The sequence below is a fragment of the Prunus mume genome, linkage group LG1 (genome assembly GCF_029339155.1).
Source record: "Prunus mume cultivar Tortuosa linkage group LG1, ASM2933915v1, whole genome shotgun sequence".
In the NCBI taxonomy this organism is placed as follows: Eukaryota; Viridiplantae; Streptophyta; class Magnoliopsida; order Rosales; family Rosaceae; genus Prunus; species Prunus mume.
Genome location: NC_142698.1, coordinates 1,551,673 through 1,569,842, shown reverse-complemented (window position 1 = coordinate 1,569,842; position 18,170 = coordinate 1,551,673). Strand labels below are relative to the sequence as shown.

Genomic DNA, 18,170 nt, shown 5'->3' with positions numbered 1-18,170 from the left:
CATGAGACTATTAGTCTAAAGTTAAGATCCTTTTTCACTAAACTAGACGTCAATTTTAGATATATTAACTTTTTTTGGATACCAATTAATGTGACAATGTTTCACTTACTATAAAAAAAATAAGGTCAAAATGAACCCAAATAGAAAATAAATTAAACAATACCACATCAATGGCTTAGTGACTCTTAAAAATTGTAAGTTTAATGGATCTAGCCATTTAATTTGGCACCAAAAAAAAAAAAAAAAATCGCAAACTCAACATTCATAAAGGGTTGTATGTTTACTAACTAGGAATTGGAGCGAGCATGAATCGGAGTAAAACATTTCCATTAATTTGCTTACTAACTATTAAGAATCAAAATGAAAATAAAGCTTATTCTCATTAATTTTTTCACTAGGTCTACGAAAATGCAAATAGCAAAAGTTAAGATTTACAATAAAGATCTGTTGGCATATTACACGCATTGGTATGTTTTGAGCATTTAAAACCTACATGGAAAAACTTGTCATTCTAACAAGTCCTTGTTTGTTTTAAGAATAGTTTTATGGACTCTTCAGGAGTCTTAATTAAATTTTAACTCCATCAAGATTTGAGTATGTGGCAACAATTCTGAAGATCAATGAACTAAAGTACACATTGTGCCCTTTAATTAATTTTTAATTCCTTCTATATCCTTTAAGAAATCGCTTTTGGCGATGTACTTAAGGCATCTCTTAACTTTTATAAAATAAGTGCTCAAGATGATCTTTCAGTGTCATCCAATGACTTATTTTTATGTCTTGAAAGATCATGACGACAAAACTTCTTAGTGAATCCTAATAATGTTGTAGAGACAAAATCAACCCTTTTTGCCATGACTACAGTAGATGCCAATGCAACTGTGATTTTGGTACAACGAAAGTCATACATGATGACCAGCACAAATGTTTCACATGATGATGAGATTGAAATCATTGTGTTCATTTAATCAAGTATGGAACTCTCAAAGCTTCATTACTGTTCCATTGAGTTTAACCATATTTCCTAGGCTGTGGGTTTTATATTGTATTTTTTGTCGAAATTAGGAGGGGAATGAGGAAACTCATACACACAGATACTATAAGGGCTTGAATCCAAGACCACTTGTGAGCACACAAAAAGCTTGGACTGCTGTTGTTTCTTAATGTTCAACAAAGAAAAAAAATAGAAATAGCTACTAACTCAAGTGATGTTGAGAGAAAGGAGAATCGAACCTAGGACCTAGGATAGAAGCATAAAGCCATAAAAGAAGAGGAGGACCACCTCTTGAAATAAAAAATGGCTCAATTGCAAATGGACATCTATTCAAATAATTAAAAAAAAAGTTTAAAATCTTGAACAGGGGGTGGTCGGGTGTTACTTTTCAAGTTATTATTATTATTATTTTTTATTGATATAAGTTTCATTATTTGGACAGGTATTTTTTATTTTTATTTTTCATTTTCAATTGCATTATCCTTAATTCATGAGTCGATTTTGCAATTAAATTTGGTGTAAATGCAACAAGATTAAAAGTCAAAATATGAAAAAGAAAGCAAAAAAGTGGAGAAGAGTCAAATCTCCTCCATCATGGCCCTTTTCTCCGCTTTAATCATTAATCATGATTTTATGAATATTCTCGCAACACAAAAAAGAAAAAAAAAAAGATATGGATGTTTCTTCCTTTTTTATTTTCTCACTTCAGAAGAAAAAAACACACACCACCAAAACAATCGCAGCCCTCCACGTGTTCTTCCACTCAAATCCAAAGCCATCCTCCCCCCATCTGCCACTCCTGTAATTTCACCCAAAAAGCAAGGGCAGTGTCAAATATGACGTAATCACGACAGCAATCCGCACTAACCTTATTTGTTCAGACCCAACAACAATTACATCCCAATCTGACTCAAACACGACAAACCCAAAAAAAAAAAAAAAAAAAAAGAAATGCAGGGCAAGCTAACATCACAGCGCTGTGACCCAGCCCCAACCTCTCTCGGCCTCTTTATTGTGGCGCACTTTAGCGCACTCCAAAACATTACGCAGAGAATTTCGCAGCAACAAACAGAGCAGCAGCAGCAGCAGCAGCTGAAGCAAAAGCTGAACACGACCTCACCTTACCTCACAGACCTCTCTATCGCTCTCCACCACAGCAAACGATACCGTATTGGACAGTCTCCACGACACACGCATCGCTCTCTCTCTCTCTCTCTCTCTCTATCGTCTTCTTTTGTTTGCTCTGCAACTCTTCAAATTTCACCATTTTTAGCTCAAAACGAAGACCAAGAAGAACAATGGAGGCTTTCTACAGGCTCGAAGCTTGTGGAATAGTGTAGGGTTCAGATTCTTCGGAAACCGTTCAGTTTCCCTCTCTCTCCCTCTCTCACTCTCGCTCTGTATTGTATCCATGGCCGGCCGGAGATTGCGATTGAACTCGTGGAACTTGGATCCGGAGAGGAAGAGGACTGGTGGATTGAGGACGAAGCAGGCGGGAAGAGGATCATGCCGTGGGAGTTAGGCGCTGGAAATGTACGGTCTCCGGCACTGATATCTTGATGTGCTTCCTCGCTGTCTGTTTCTATTGGCTGTAAATTTGTGGTTTTCGTCCGATTACTGCTTTGATTTTTTGATTTTTGAGCTCCGAAGAAGCCGAAACTATGGGGCTTTTGCTTAAACAAGCGCTCAAGACACTCTGTGGTTCCAATCAGTGGGCTTATGCTGTGTTCTGGAAGATCGGCTGCCAAAACCCTAAGTAAGTTCCCCACAAATTGGACGAAACACAAACAATGCTGTAAAAATATTCGGTTTTCCTATTTTATTTGTCCTCCATTTCTTTTTGAAAAATTTGTCTTTGTTTGGCTAATAATTCTGCTCCCTATGTGTCTGTTTGGTTGCCCTGAGAAAGTGGAGAAAAGTTCGGATAATTTTCACTTTTCAGGTTGAGGTTTTAGAGATTTTAGATTTTATTTCAATTTTATTTTTCTTTTGTTTTCCTGCATTTTCTCAGTGGCCAAACAGTGTGGATCTGTTATCAGTTATATGTTGTCTCTTTCCGTTTGGTTGGAAGGGCTAGGGTTTGGGATATATTCTAAGATGTACGATGGAGATGTTATAGTCTCATTGTTTGGTGTGTTCTCTCTTGTATTTGATTCGCAATCTTGTGTCTCTTTATTTCTGTTTTTGGAAGTTTATGTTTTGGTTTTTGGTTTGTTCTGTTTTGTCTTTAAGAATCTAAGTGAAAAGTGGGTTTGCATTTAGTTTGCCAAACCCGCTCTTTATTGGACTCATTTACTGCCTATGAGTATTCCATCAGTATCTGTCTTCCTTATTGGTTTTATACCCTCTTGTATATATACATTTTTTTTTCAAGTAACAAGAAAGGTATTTTAATTATTATTTTGTTCACCAGCAATGACAGGTTAATTTGCTTTGACCCAAATAAAAAGGAGAGTTTTCTCTGCTGACCAGTTACTATCTTTTCTTCACTGTTTCACTTCTGAGAAATGCATTTTAAATAGATATGTTTGAAACTTAAATAATTTATGACACATATTAAAACTACTTTCAATTAAATTGAACTATTTAGCCTTCAAGTCTTTTTATTTATTTTTTGTACTTTTTATGTCATTATTTGTTGTTAATGTTCAAATCTTTGATGTGCTCATGTCCCATGCCATCTTTTGATGGTTTTGATGTCTGTTCTTGGGACTTTCATCTGTTCAGTGATGAGGCTTTTGTAATTTGAGTTTAAAGAAAATACTTCTACTTTGGTGGCAGACTATTAATTTGGGAATGTCATTATGAACCATCAATATGTTCTCTACCTAAACGCATTGCTGGAACTGAAAGAGCCGAATTACCATTTGGAGAGTGGGAAGGGTGCTGGGTTTCTTCTGAAGTGTGTTCCTCTTCTAATGGTATTCAACCAGAGGAAAGAGTGTCTTCACTTATTAATAGAATGATGATGGATAAACCGTTTAATATAGTGGGCGAAGGGTATGACCTTTCTGTTAACTATGTTTTCTGCTTGGCATGTATCTCATTTTTAAAGTTCTTTTGTTATTAGCAGCCTTTTTTAAAAACTGTTTTTTGGACCCTTTCAGAATAGTGGGACGAGCTGCATTTACAGGAAACCATCAATGGATTCTATCAAGCAATTACACTAAAGATGCCCATCCACCGGAGGTATATATTAGTATTCCGAATACCCCATTTTGATATGAATTTTCTTATTTATTGCTGATGAAAATGGTACAATAAATTTCAACTTTACACACATGTTTGGCAGGATCTCATCTAACTCTTTATTTCCATGTATATACATGAATACATATTTCATAAGAAGTTTATATTTGTGTGTGTGTGTGTTCGTATATATACAGTCCTTAAAATTTTTTTGCTTACTGACTGTTTAATGAAGATTGAACACTTGATATTAATTCCTTAAAAAAATAAATGTGTGTTTGATGTTTATTTAAAAAATAGAAGTACTTTATCAGGAACTGCATATCAATCTTTGAATTTTCATGATGGTTGTTGAACAAAATTTTTCCTGCGAGTGGGGGATGCAGTATGATATAACAGAATTTCTACCCGTGCCTTTTAATACAGTTTTTTCCTTGAAAACTTGAAAAGTTCAATGAAATCCTTCTGAGAAAGTCAGGATCCTAATTAGTAAGCACACAGATTATACGGAATCAAGGTGATCTGTTCTTCGGTGGCTCTATTCTTCATAATTGAAAACATGTGAATGTTGGTTTTTCTTTTTTTCACGGAGTAGCTGGTCTTTATGCTTCAATGTGTAAAACTAAATTTTAAATGGAAGTTAATGATGTAGATCCCTCTTAATAGGTTCATTAATGTGTCCCCTAAAAAACAAAGAAATAGTTTTCATTAATGTGGTGTCTGTGAGAGGCTTAAACTTTAAAGGTTTGGCATTTGCACGTTGAAATTCTCAGACATGTGGATTCACTAAATGTGACTTATATTCAAGTTTTGGGGTTTGGCATTTGTACTTTATATGACTTGATTTTGTGGCTGTTTCAGGTCCTAAATGAGATGCACCACCAATTTTCTGCTGGCATGCAGGTATGTCAGTTTTAATATAGTCCACTGTTTTGCATATTCTATATTTTTATGTTTCATAACAGTACTTGTGTTTTATTTGGGCTGCAGACAATTGCAGTTATTCCTGTTCTTCCTCATGGTGTTGTTCAACTTGGTTCTTCCCTGGCTGTAAGTCCTTTATAGTATATATTGGTTTAATGAGTTTAGATGGCAGAATGTATATTTACACAGTAATATGCATTTAGTTTTCTTCGTTGTGCATCTGGGTTTAGTGAATTTTAGATGACAGAATGTAAGTGGCACTGTTAGATATGTATATTGTTCCCTTAAATCACCCAAAAAATATATTGTTCCAGTACTTTGCATCTTATTCTCCCACGCCTGACACTATCATTTGCTTTCTATCTTTATTTTAATTTAAAAAAAAAAGAAAAAAGAGAAACAGCAATTTATTAAAGTAGAAAAGCTATACAAAGAGTAGATAAGGAATCCACAATCTGAAGAGAGGAGAAAATACAATAAAAGACAGACCACTAGAAACAAAGGTAAGCAAGGAAAGCTCTAAATTCGAAAAATCTAGTCTCACGTCACAACAGCTAACAAAACCAACATTATAGAAGAATGAGAATAATCCCTAAATCATCCCAAACCCATGCCCATAAAGCTGCCAAGAACCTCACTCTGTCCCAGAGTTCTTCTTCTTTCTAGCTAAATGACCAGGTTTGTCCAACCATGAGGAAAATCTATGGTTGTCCATCCTGGTAAAATTTTCACCTGTGTAACTCTGGATTTAGCAATATTTGTAAGGCAAGACCTCTGGGCACTGTACTTTAACCCCTTGAGGAGTGGTTATTTTGTATAACAAAAGATAGTTATGGGCTTCAGGACAAATGAATTATTTATTTGACTGGGCAAGCCACTGTTGCAAGCAACAACGGATGTATGTTATTAAAAAAAAAAAAGGCAACAATGGATGTGATTTTAAGACAAAAATTCCCTAGCAATGAGTCTATTTTATTTTATTTTACCTGTATTACTATTAGTACCTATGTTTTCTTCAAGTTTGACCATTCTGGCGCAAGCTGTTGGTTATTTTTAGCTAGCCAAATCAATTCTTGATTTCTGTCAGTTGCTTCCAACCTGATTAATGTATCCATTCTGCTTCAGATGATGGAGAATATAGGATTCATCAATGATGTGAAGAGTTTAATCCTGCAACTAGGATGCATTCCTGGTGCTCTGTTATCAGAAAACTATGCAACAAAAGATTTGGTTGAGAAATCTGGAGTACCCTATACTGCTGGTATGCTGACACCTATGCATCCAGCTTTAAATAATAAGGTAACAGGTTCTGCTCAGATGACTGATAACTATACACATCAAAGCAACTCATCTCGGGCCTCAGGCCTTGTTGGCCAACCATCTCACTCTCTTCTTAAAGATGTTCACAATAAGTCTCAAACTACTGATTCAACATTTCAAACCCCTAACCTTACCCAAAATCTACCTAAAATTCATGATGACCCTCAACAACCAACGGTTTCTCCATTGATGAAACCGAACTTTTCTTTTGACGGCCAACGAAAGGATGGAGTTGGGGGAGCTGAAGTAATTGCCACAAATTCTGATGTGTGGTTGAACCAGCTGACTCCCTCATATAATTCAAGCAGGGGACTCAAATACCCATCTCGTTTGGGTCAATCAGGTGCAAATCAGGGCAGTCTGAAGTTGATGGAACATCAGATCTTATCTGGTGGTAGCATTAGGTATGATCTTGATAACAACTTTAGCGCGTCGAATGGTATCATGCCTCAATTGAGAACGAATGGAAGTTTAATCCTTGATCAGAGCAAAGGTTTGATACCTGCTTCAGTGGTTGGAGGAAGTCAAGCACATGGTGGATCAAGTAGTCATTCAAAGCAAATTTTAGTTCCTTGTTCTCCTTCAGACTCACACAGGGCAGCTGACATCAACCTCTGTGGTGGGCGTCTGTCCAGTGTTAAATTTCAGAAGGCTGATGATTTCCAAACTGAAGGGGTTTCTTCATCCAGTGTGGCAGGTCAATCAGCTTCTCAGAACATGCTTTCAAAGGGCTCTGACCAGAGACAGTTTTCTACCAATGTGAAGTTTACTCAGACTGAACTGGCCCTGAGGGAGCAACGGATGGATCATGAATTGTTTAAAGCTCTTAGCATACCATTGATTCATCCAGATGAACACATGTCTTTGAGCGAGAACATCCCTGATATTATTCATGATGACCTTGATTATAAAATTTGTAGTCCAGGATCTGCAAATGGTACACATGATGCTTGTACTCAAATTTCATCAGGAGCTGATTTGTTTGACGTTTTGGGTATGGACTTTAAAAATAAGCTGTTTAATGGCAATTGGAACAAATTTCTTGCTGATGAGATAGGTTCAAATACAAAAGACCTGGGTGAGAATACTTCGACATTTACAAATGTGCAGGAGTTGGGTTCTGATTATTATTCACCAGGTCAAGGAATATCAAACAGTAGCATTTTCTCTGGGGGAGCCGCTGACCATCTTTTAGATGCTGTGGTCTCTAGGGCTCAGTCTGCTGTCAAGCAGAGCTCTGATGATAATGTGTCATGTAGAACAACATTGACAAAAATCAGTAGCTCTTCCATGCCTAACAGTTCTCCCACTTGTGGACGGGTTAGTATGCCTAATCATGTGCATGGGGAGACATTGGGCCTTCCTAAGGCTATTGGAAAAGCAGGGATAGAAGAACCCAGTTCTTTCCAATCTGGGTGTAGCAGGGATGATGTGGGGAACTGTTCCCAGACTACCTCCATATATGGATCTGGTATAAGTTCTTGGGCTGAACAGGGTAATACTGCAAAGCATGAGAGTAGTGTTTCAACTGCATATTCTAAGAGGCCTGATGTAATGGGAAAATCAAATCGCAAAAGGCTTAAACCTGGAGAGAACCCTAGGCCAAGGCCAAAAGATCGTCAGATGATCCAAGATCGGGTCAAAGAGTTGCGGGATATTGTGCCAAATGGAGCAAAAGTAATATATTTGTTCTTTGCTTCCTGTCCGTTCTTTGGAATTTTACAATAATCAGATGCCAGATGCTGATGCCATTCTTTTGATTCCATTATATTGTTTTTACAGTGTAGCATAGACGCACTGCTCGAACGCACTATCAAGCATATGCTTTTCTTGCAAAGCGTCACAAAGCATGCTGACAAGCTAAAACAAACCGGAGAATCTAAGGTACAAAAGACTGTCTACTCTCTCCCGTGTTTGCTGTTAAACAGAAAATTTCTCATGGATGAGAAAGTTGGGAGTCAGGATATGAGATATTTAAAAACAAGGAATATTATGCTTCACAATTTTTCTAAGTGGTATAATGTGTATATTATATATTTGATGCCATAAATTAGGGCAGCTGTAGAAATTATAAAATATAGTAGTAAATGTCGTTTATGTGCTATCATGGTTTGATGGTACACCGTTGTTTGCTTTCAGATATAACAAATAAGAAAGAAAACCTTTTTAGATGGTGTATTAAATTTCTTTGCTATGCAGATTATTGGCAAAGAAGGTGGACTGGTTCTAAACGACAACTTTGATGGGGGGGCAACATGGGCTTTTGAGGTTGGGTCACAATCAATGGTTTGCCCTATCATCGTTGAGGATCTGAATCCACCTCGTCAAATGCTTGTGGAGGTAGTGATTAACATTCTATTGAATTTCTGAAATTGGAGCTTTGGCTGTAAGTGAAGTGTGTATCAATGTTTTTCTGTTTTGTTATCTCTATTGCCAGATGCTTTGTGAAGAACAGGGTTTCTTTTTAGAAATTGCTGATTTGATCAGAGGTTTGGGTTTGACCATCTTGAAGGGGGTGATGGAAGCTCGGAATGATAAGATATGGGCACGCTTTGCAGTAGAGGTAATATTCAAAAGCCTTTTGTATTTGGAATTATCCTTTCTGTTTTTTCCCTTTCTGTTTTATTATTTTGTTAGTGACATGCTTTGCTTGTTCAGTCTAGCAATAATGTTTTGGAACTTTGTTAGTGAGATTGTCAGTCATTATTGTTCTTAATTTATCGTGAAAATTCTGTCCTTTTTTTTTTCTCTCCCTGAACTTTGGTGTAACCCCAAACCTAGTTTAAGGCCCTAAAATTCCTCTTCTTAATAGTTATTAAGGAATCAAATAGAGTATTGAATACTCAGAAAATATTCTGCTTCAAGCATCATCTAAAATACAACTACGCAAAAATTCTGCACCTGCAAATCGGTGAATCTCCTACAACCATGAAGTCTTTAAATTCCCATTCAATCTACTAACCCCATGCCCCTCTTTAAACCATTTAAGCCTGTGGTTACAAACAGCTGTATCTGTGTTTATCATACTGGAGTCCTGCTATCTGGAATCTAAAGGATTTTTAACATCAGCTTCATTTCAATCTCCCAAGCAAGTGATAAAAAGTGTGAAGGTCGCATTATATGAAAACTAATGGAAATACTTTTAACTTGAACCATGAGTCAAGGATTTAGTAGCCTGTTGGATTCTTTTAATTTAGGTTAAAAATGAAAATTAGAATAAACATATAAACTTGAGGAACTCTTTGTATCATAGTATCAGCAACAAAGACGCCATGGTAATCTTAAGCGTCCACATTTTCTCATAAAAATGTAGATATGAGAGTATGTATGTTTGTTGTAGGCCTTCGCTGCCCTGAATTTTATTACCAATATTTTCTTGATTAGAATGAAAGTTGACGTGTCATTCTCTTACTGGATTCCTTAACGCGAGCTTTGATCTCTATTAAGTGTTTTTGCATATGCTTTGTTGTCACTACTCATTTTTATCACGTTGAAATCATGTGCTTGTTCAAAAGGCACATGCAACACTAGCTTCTATATATTGGTCATTTACTTCCAAGTTTTATCTGCAGGCAAATAGGGATGTAACGAGGATGGAAATATTTATGTCTCTTGTTCAACTTTTGGAGCAAACTGTAAAAGGCAATGCGTCATCGGTAAATGCCATGAAGAACAGTATGATGGTCCAACACTCTTTTCCTCTAGCATCCCCTATCACTGCAACTGGTAGGCCTAGTAGTTTACAATGAACCACTAGCTATACAGTTTGTTGGTCTGGAAATGTTAACCCATACCCGAGTTCGTAGGAGCAGTAGATTGTGATGAGCCACTAGCTGTAGTTTGTTGGTCTGGACATGTTCAGAGCAAGCCAAGTGTTTGCTTGCCATGACAAACATGCATTCTAGACTAAGTTCTCTCTGGAGGTTCTCTCTTTGACCAAGTTTATCTACCACAAATCATGATCCTGACCTCTCAATTTTAGCCGGGTGAGATTTGTTGTATTAGTGAGGAACTCTGCAAAATCATTCTAATGGTGTGTTTACTTTTACCTAGCTAAGAATCCGAATGTTTGAATTATTGGCCCTACTAAAAGATTTTAGCCATGGAGGGCACTTTGGCAGTTTATGTAGAGGCTACTGATTGGGTATGATTTATGGGCTGTAGATTTTTGCAAATGTATAGAGGTTGTGGGATATATGGGAGTAAGGGTTCCAAGTGTTAGTTAAACAAGACTGCCTTTTTCTTTATTTGAATTTGTAAGGTTTATTGATCAGTTCTGTTTCATGCCTGAGAATGCATGGTAATTGACAAATGTTTTCCTTTGGATTCTCTTGCTTTAGTTTCCGCTTAATTGAATGGCATGACATTAAACTTGAAAGTGGCATGATATATATCAAAATTCTAATTTTTCAAAGGGAGATTCACTATTATATCCAATATGGGGCTCAATTTATAAAAATATCTCATATGAAATGAACTTTAAAAACACACTCAAAATCCATTTACAACATGATAAAAAGAGCTTTTAAGTTCTTATAAATAACAAAATTGCCATCAAATTTCTTAAAACAAAGTCTAACCTTAAAATCTCATAAAAATACCCAAAACACTCAATAGGGTATCAAAGTAATTTAATAATCAATATTAAATTCAATAAGGTTAGCTGTTATTTTTGGGGGGTTTTTTTTGGTTTGTTTATATAAATTTCAATTATGTAGAGTTTATTTATAAATTTGTATTTATAATATTAGTGCTAGAGAATGTTAGAGAGAAGATTGCTAGCATTCCCCTATCACTAAATATCTCTTTTTGAAATTAGTTTTTAATGAGGTGGTCATGACCATAACTATATCATGGCTGGTCTCGGTAGAGGCCCGCTGACCTTGGGGCCAACAATTGCCAGCTTCAGTTGAAGTGACACATTATGATGACCACCCAGATGGTTAGCCTTAGTTGACCAAAGAAAAGAAGTTGAAATTGGCATTTCTAGCGTCTCTGCCTTGCAAATGCCAGTGATTGTAAGACTTTTTTTTCCCCTTACAAAAGAAACAAGGGCAAAATAGGTCGGGTGCAAATAAAAGCCTTTTTCTTGTTTTTCCTTAATTTGGTGATTGTATGGAGCTGAAAGGAAAATACGATACAAAAATACTCCTTCACGGAGGCCACAATGATTGTGTGGGTGAAGCAAATAGGTTAGTGGAGGAGACGTATGTAGCTTGAGAGAGGTCACAATGTAATGCTCCAATAAATACAAACCGTCATTATTATTGTGTGGAGCTCTTTGTTTATGTCGTTTATGAGTACTTTATAGAATTAAATGATTACTTCAATGAGGTAAATATTGAGTTGCTTTGTTTGGCATTTTTGTGTAAGCATGATTCATTCGTAGTTTTGACAAACAAAAGCTAATTCATTTTGCTCAATTTTATCCTCAAGATTTTTCATATTGGGACTTATTAGCATATGAAGATCAACTTGAGCTTTATATTCGTCATATGTGTTTGAGTAGTTGTTTTTCTCAATTTTAAGGGATTAATAGTCTTGCAAAAAAAGAAAATAAAAATGGTTGACAAAGGATGCATAGAACAACTTTGTATTTGTTTATTATATTGACTTTAGTTTTATTGATTGCAATTGCTTTAATGAAGATAACTCACACTAAAAAAATGGAGAATAATTACATGTTTATTAATTCGTAATTAGATTAGAAGGAGTTGAATTGAGGAGAATTAGATTCCAGATTCCTATTGAAGTTGTTTACTAAACCATATGAATTGAGATGAGTTAGATTCCGGATTCTTATTGAAGTAGTTTATTAAACCATATGGAATTCAGGTAGGAGTGGTACTAATTACTAAAATTTCCTCGTTGTTGGGTTAAAGTAGATGACAAATTTAGAATTTTTAAAATTGTGTGAGGATATAATGGGTAAAAAAGATGAATTTCTAATGTGTTAGTTCTCCAGAAATTAGAATATCACCTCTCACTCAAGAATTGAAGTCCTTCAAAATTATGAATTCAATTCCTAATTTTGTGTGGGCTCCATAGGTAGAATTCAATTCTTGATGAGAATTCCAATTCTTGATTAGTAAACATACCATAAAGAGAAACCATAAGTGAACACTCAGAGACAAACAACTCGCCACTCTAAGAAAACCACCAAAGAGAAGCTAGGAAAACGAGAAGAAATCCTTCTTCTCAAAAACCAAAGGCTATTAAATTCACTCAAAACAGAATGTCCATTCCATAATGGAGGAGGTGATTAAATAGTATTGTCATGGAACAACCCTCCATAAGTAGTTTATCATAAATAACCTCACATGTACCAAGTTGGGATGGACCTAAGATTTCAAAATGGGGTGGGCTACTTTACCTTACTGGACTATTAGAGTTTAGGCTCAACTAAACCCTTATAAGGAGGCTGATGGAATTGATCATAAATATATAAATTTAATTTAAGAACATATGATTTTTATTTTATTTATTTAAAGAGGCCTATTTGACACCAATAATGCCAACAACAATTGATCATATATGCTTAGCATTAACACTAACTATAAGAAAATAATAAAACTCACCTAGGCTATAGCCTAGGTTTGTGCCTGGTATCAAGACTTGGAACAATGTATGTATCAAACATAAACCTAACAAATGCATTGAACTAGACTTTGAATTAAATAAGATAAATGCAACATGTGCTAATTAATTAGATGGGCTAGGTTCAGTGTCAAGAACATTTTCGTCTATGAATATTGTAAAACGTCCACTTCGCGACAGAATATGAGATCAATGGTTGAGTGATATATAGCTTAGTTGTTTACATTGAGAAATTTTTTCCCCTTCTATTCATAATGAAACTATAATATTTTAAGAATATAAAAACTCATAGTAGACAATTGTAACTTGTAAGGTTGTGTTCATCAAAAATTATGAATGAAAGTAGTATTTGTTTATATTATAGCTGATCGATCATGATTTGACAATGTCAAGCTCACTAGGACATTAGAGCATCCACAATCATGCTCTCTAATTTTTAGTTAAATTTTAGCTAAAAACATATAAAAGTCATTTTAGGAGCTTTCTATAAAATTTAAACTTCAATCATGCTCTCTAGTTTAGGGAGTCATAAATGCTATAATTCTTTTTTGATTGGTCCATCTCTATTTAAAAATAAAATAAAAAATAGTTAGCATTAAATAAAGGTTTGAAATACTCATTAAATAAAGCAATATTAAATTATAGGGAGCTACTAGGAGTCATTTATCTCTCCTCAGATTTAGGAGCTCCTAGAGATCTCCCTATTTTAGGAGGTGGATAGAGAGCATGGTTGAAGTTGTATTTTTACAATTTCTCCCTAAAATTTGTCTAAGGAAGTGTTTTAGGGGGCCCATTATAGATGCTCTTACGGGCACTAAAGGTAAGCTACAAGGATCCCCAAATCTTTACTTATCGAGGTTTAAGGACGACAATGATCAACTTCGCCCAAAGGCCAAGAAATTTGTTAGTACCACAAAAAGGCATTTTAGTACAAGCAAAGAACTATATTATCCATGGACATGCGTCGCCACCTTGTGCCGTGTCAAGATGTTAATGTATGGTTTTTATAATTTTCTTTTGGCTTCCCTTGACAACTTTGTAATAGGATGTGTATTGTTATTTATCAAGCTCAAATTTAGATTAAGAAAAACTTTTCTTGGTGTTCTTTTCTAATCTCTGCTCTATGGTGGCACAAGCAAATTGACAAAGGTATTGAGCATTGCATATCATTACATTAAACAGTCTTCATAAAAAGATGACTAGTCATCCGTTTCTCATATGACTAGTCATCCTTGCTCTGTAGGATTTCCAGCTGGTTAACAATCTGTTTTGTCCTATTCTTCTTTCTCTCTCTCTGCTGCCTTGTGGGTTTTTGACCTAAGGAATTTTTTGGTCTGTAAATGCTACGATTTTGGTCATTTGGCGGCTGTCTCTTTTGCGTGGAAGTTTTGGAAAGATTGACTTGCTTTCTTTCTCTTCTTCTTCCTCAAGAGAGAACCAAATATTTCATCTATGAGTTTTTCCAATTGATTTCTTTTTGAAAAACTGCATTTGAAACACGAATATGAATCTAGCTACTTAAATCATTCTCTCATTTATATCTAGGTCAGATTCAAGACTGATTTCTTCAAGAGTATGGTTTCTTGAAGAAATTGGTCATTCTCCTTTGAATCCAAATTTTGGTTTCGGTTTGTGTTGGAGCTTGCAAGCTAGTGCCATGGGATGAACGAGCTGGAGAAGGAGCTGCCATTGCCATGAAGAACTGAGCTTCAAGCATTGCTAAGTTGGAGAAGTAGATTGCACAAAGAAGGTATAGCTCATCTTCTTAAATAGATCTAGGTTTTTCTTGAGCTTGCTTGTGTTCATTTGTAAGAATCTTTTTCTACTTAGTGGATTGCCTGGTCGGTTGATGACCCCTAGTTTTTCCCAATGGTGAGTTTCTGGGTAAACAGTTTCTGGTTTCCAACTCTGTAAACTTTCTGGGTTTGTGTTCTTGACAGTTGACTAGTCATCTGGGTTTGTGCGGTTGACTAGTCATCTTTTTCCGCTGTTTGGTGTTTGCTTGATTATGCTTGTAGACAAAGAAATTTTGATGCAATAAATTCCATTGGACGAGAAAATAATTAGGGTTCAGTGGATTAAATTGTGGGCTCCATAATTCGCCCATGTGGCGTGTGACTCATCAAAATCGGATTAACTGTTAAAAAGGTGACACGTGGCGACATCCGAAGGAGTGCATCAGACGGTTCAAGATGAAGACAAAATTAAGGGAAAGAATTTTCTGTGATTGACTTTGATTTAAATCAAATATTAATCAGGTCAATCAATTGAAGATAATCTGGTTAAATTGCCAGATTATGGGAATTGATTTAAATCAAATCAAAATCCCACAAAACAAGGTTTTAAATGGGGAAAGTTATCTAGGTTAAGCATCCTACAAGGGCCTATAAATAGGAGGCCTCGAGACGAAAGAAGGGGCCAGAAAAAAACCTAGCATTGAGAAGAAGTAGAAAACTCCCTGCATTCTTCACCTACACTTTGAAAGAGCCACCAAGCACAACAAATACGTGCTGGTTCCTCCACCCTAGAAAATCCCAAACACCAAATAAGCCTTGTGCTACCCGTTTGATCAAGATCAAGTCTCTACGACCCTTGCATCAAACACAAATTTTCTTTATACATTTTGGAGATCGAATCAGAGGATTCAATACAGAGATTGTAACCATAAATTTTATAAATACAAATATTATTTTGTACACGTGTTCTTTTCTCATTTGTCGCAGGAAATTCATGTTTACAAATTTGGCACGCCTAGTGGGACCATCTCTACCTCTCATCTCTTTTTCCAGTTCCAAAATCAACCAACACGCCAAACACGATGGCCTCTAAGAAGATTCAAACCGTTCCTGTGGCGAAAGGGAAAAGCGTGAGCGCCTCCTTCTTAAGCGGAGATTCTGCTGGGGTCGTCACCTGGAGCAAGGCCAAGGCGATATCCGCAATTCCACAAGTCACTTCCATAACCACTCAAGCCAAGGCGAAAGATGTGAACCAAGGCGTGGAACGGTTATCAATCCGCCTCTTTGGGGGCAAAGAAGAATACCTCCCGGGCGGATGAGAGAAATTCTCGGAATGAAGAAAGGAGTTTTTCGGGCTCGAAGAATTCAAGAGAACGCTTCCTCTCGCTTCAAACATCGGACTCGAGCACAAGCTCATACTATGGATCCCGCCGACGACCAACAGAAGGAGATTGCCTCGACGTCCATAAGTGAGTCTTATTCTATGGCCATGCAGGTTATGGTGACGGGAGCAATGTCTATTGAAGAACAGCTGGCCCATATGAGCGAAGCGGTCACGAAAGACGAAGATGGTCGAAGAGAAAGATGCGCATATTGCTTCTCTCATCAACAAGTGGGAAGCACATCAGGATAAGGAGCCTGGTCAAGACGTAAACAAGAAAGGACCATATCATGAGGCGGAGTCCAGCGAGAAAGGATTGGGTCATGAACAGAGTCGGTGAGAAGTCGCACGAAAAATTGACGCCGCCTCGGTGGGTTCTTTGTCGGTCCAACAACTTCAGGACATGATCGTGAACACCATCAGAGTTCAATACGGAGCACCTTCCCGAGACACGCTCATGTATTCTAAGCCATACACCAGGAGGATAGACAACTTGCGGATGCCGACGGGATATCAACCTCCCAAGTTCCAACAATTCGATGGAAAGGGCAATCCAAAACAACACATTGCACACTTCGTCGAAACATGCAACAATGCTGGAACGGAGAGCGACTACCTGGTGAAACAATTTGTTCGGTCCCTAAAGGGAAATGCATTTGATTGGTATGTAGACTTGGAGTCCGAGTCCCTTGACAGTTGGGACCAAATGGAGCGAGAATTCTTGAACAGATTCTATAGCACTCGTCGCACCGTGAGTATGATGGAACTCACGAATACCAAGCAATGGAAAGATGAACCTGTCGTTAATTACATCAATCGATGACGTTTATTAAGCTTGGATTGCAAAGATAGGCTTTTGGAGATATTAGCAGTCGAGATGTGCATTAAAGGGATGCATTGGGGGTTACTCTACATTCTACAAGGGATTAAACCCCGCACGTTTGAGGAGCTAGCCACTCGTGCCCATGATATGGAGTTAAGCATCGCCAGCCACGGAGGAAAGCATGAGCCCGTCATCGAGCATAAAAAGGAGAAAGTCTTTGGACAAAAGACAGATAAGCCGGTCAAGAAGCCTACCAAGGAAGCAATGACAATCAACACTGTCCCGGTCAAAATCTCCACCCGAGATAAGAATAGGGAAGTCAAAAGGATGAAGTCATCCCGAGAGGTAGATAGATGTCGGCGCACCTTGAAGGAATTGGAGGAGAAAATGTACCCTTTTCTTGACTCCGATGTCGCAGGTATGCTTGAGGATTTGCTAGAAAAGAAGGTGATCGAATTGCTGGAATGTAAGCGGCCTGAGGAGATGAACCGGGTCAATGACCCTAAATTTTGCAAATACCACAGAATTGTCAGCCATCCAGTAGAAAAGTGCTTCGTGTTGAAGGAGCTAATTATGAACTTAGCTAGGCAAGGAAGGATCGAGTTAGATGTTGACGAAATTGCGGAGGTGAACGTTGCCACAATTGTGTTCGGATCCTTTGATCCGGTGCCGTTGCCCATATTATCAAAAAGATCGGAGTTTCAATCTACAAAGAGCATACACCAGAAGACTGGTCTATGTACAAAAGAAGTGGTGGGCGAACCAAACAATCAATGTGGTGATGGCTTTGTTGGTAACTCATCTTTTGATGACAATGAAGGATGGACGCTCGTTATTCGGCCGAAGTCTCGTACGAAGCACATTCCTCAACGACAAAATGCTTAATCAAAGAAGGAGCGGCGAAAGAGAGGCTCGCACCAACATTCTAAGAACAAAACCAGATGGATAGTGAGGAAAAACCCAAACAAGAAGATGGACCATTAATCCAAGGGCCACGAACTCCAGTTATACTAGGAGAATACTTTCTCAAAGTGTTCTTCGTAAGAGGGCCAACGGAGACAGTCCATGTGACAACTTGCTATCAGGTAGATGACGAAGATGCCTCGGAAGGAAGATATGAAACTCATGAAGAGCGAAAGGTCTCAACACAGGCAGAAAATCCACCAGCGCATTCAAATATTGATGAAGCGGTGGAACTCCCTGAAG

General features: G+C 37.3%; 2 protein-coding genes across 3 annotated transcripts; both read left to right on the top strand.

Annotated features, from left to right (window-relative positions):
• The first annotated feature begins 2,030 nt into the window (after positions 1–2,030).
• On the top strand, positions 2,031–10,739 carry LHW (transcription factor-like protein). 2 transcript variants are annotated; one of them, XM_008232008.3, is made up of 10 exons: positions 2,031–2,750; positions 3,776–3,994; positions 4,102–4,183; positions 5,045–5,086; positions 5,174–5,233; positions 6,233–8,104; positions 8,210–8,311; positions 8,627–8,767; positions 8,865–8,990; positions 10,000–10,739. In XM_008232008.3, exons 1-10 carry the CDS (start codon positions 2,656–2,658, stop codon positions 10,174–10,176), a joined length of 2,916 nt encoding a protein of 971 aa, XP_008230230.3. In that variant the 5' UTR covers positions 2,031–2,655; the 3' UTR covers positions 10,177–10,739. The 2 variants fall into 2 exon arrangements, with proteins under 2 accessions (XP_008230230.3, XP_088902623.1); XM_089046497.1 differs by lacking the exon at positions 3,776–3,994 and having other exon boundaries at positions 2,163–2,750.
• Positions 10,740–16,282: 5,543 nt separating this feature from the next.
• On the top strand, positions 16,283–17,849 carry LOC148920659 (uncharacterized). Its single transcript, XM_089053459.1, has one exon. The coding sequence runs from the start codon at positions 17,019–17,021 to the stop codon at positions 17,847–17,849; it is 831 nt and encodes a 276-aa protein (XP_088909585.1). The 5' UTR covers positions 16,283–17,018.
• Positions 17,850–18,170: the final 321 nt, after the last annotated feature.

Coding starts and splice junctions, on each gene's coding strand:
- LHW (XM_008232008.3), top strand. CDS start 2,656: ATGGGGCTTTTGCTTAAACAAGCGCTCAAGACACTCTGTGGTTCCAAT. Junction 2,751..3,775: donor ATCGGCTGCCAAAACCCTAA/GTAAGTTCCCCA, acceptor CTTTGGTGGCAG/ACTATTAATTTGGGAATGTC. Junction 5,087..5,173: donor AATTTTCTGCTGGCATGCAG/GTATGTCAGTTT, acceptor TTTGGGCTGCAG/ACAATTGCAGTTATTCCTGT.
- LOC148920659 (XM_089053459.1), top strand. CDS start 17,019: ATGTGCATTAAAGGGATGCATTGGGGGTTACTCTACATTCTACAAGGG.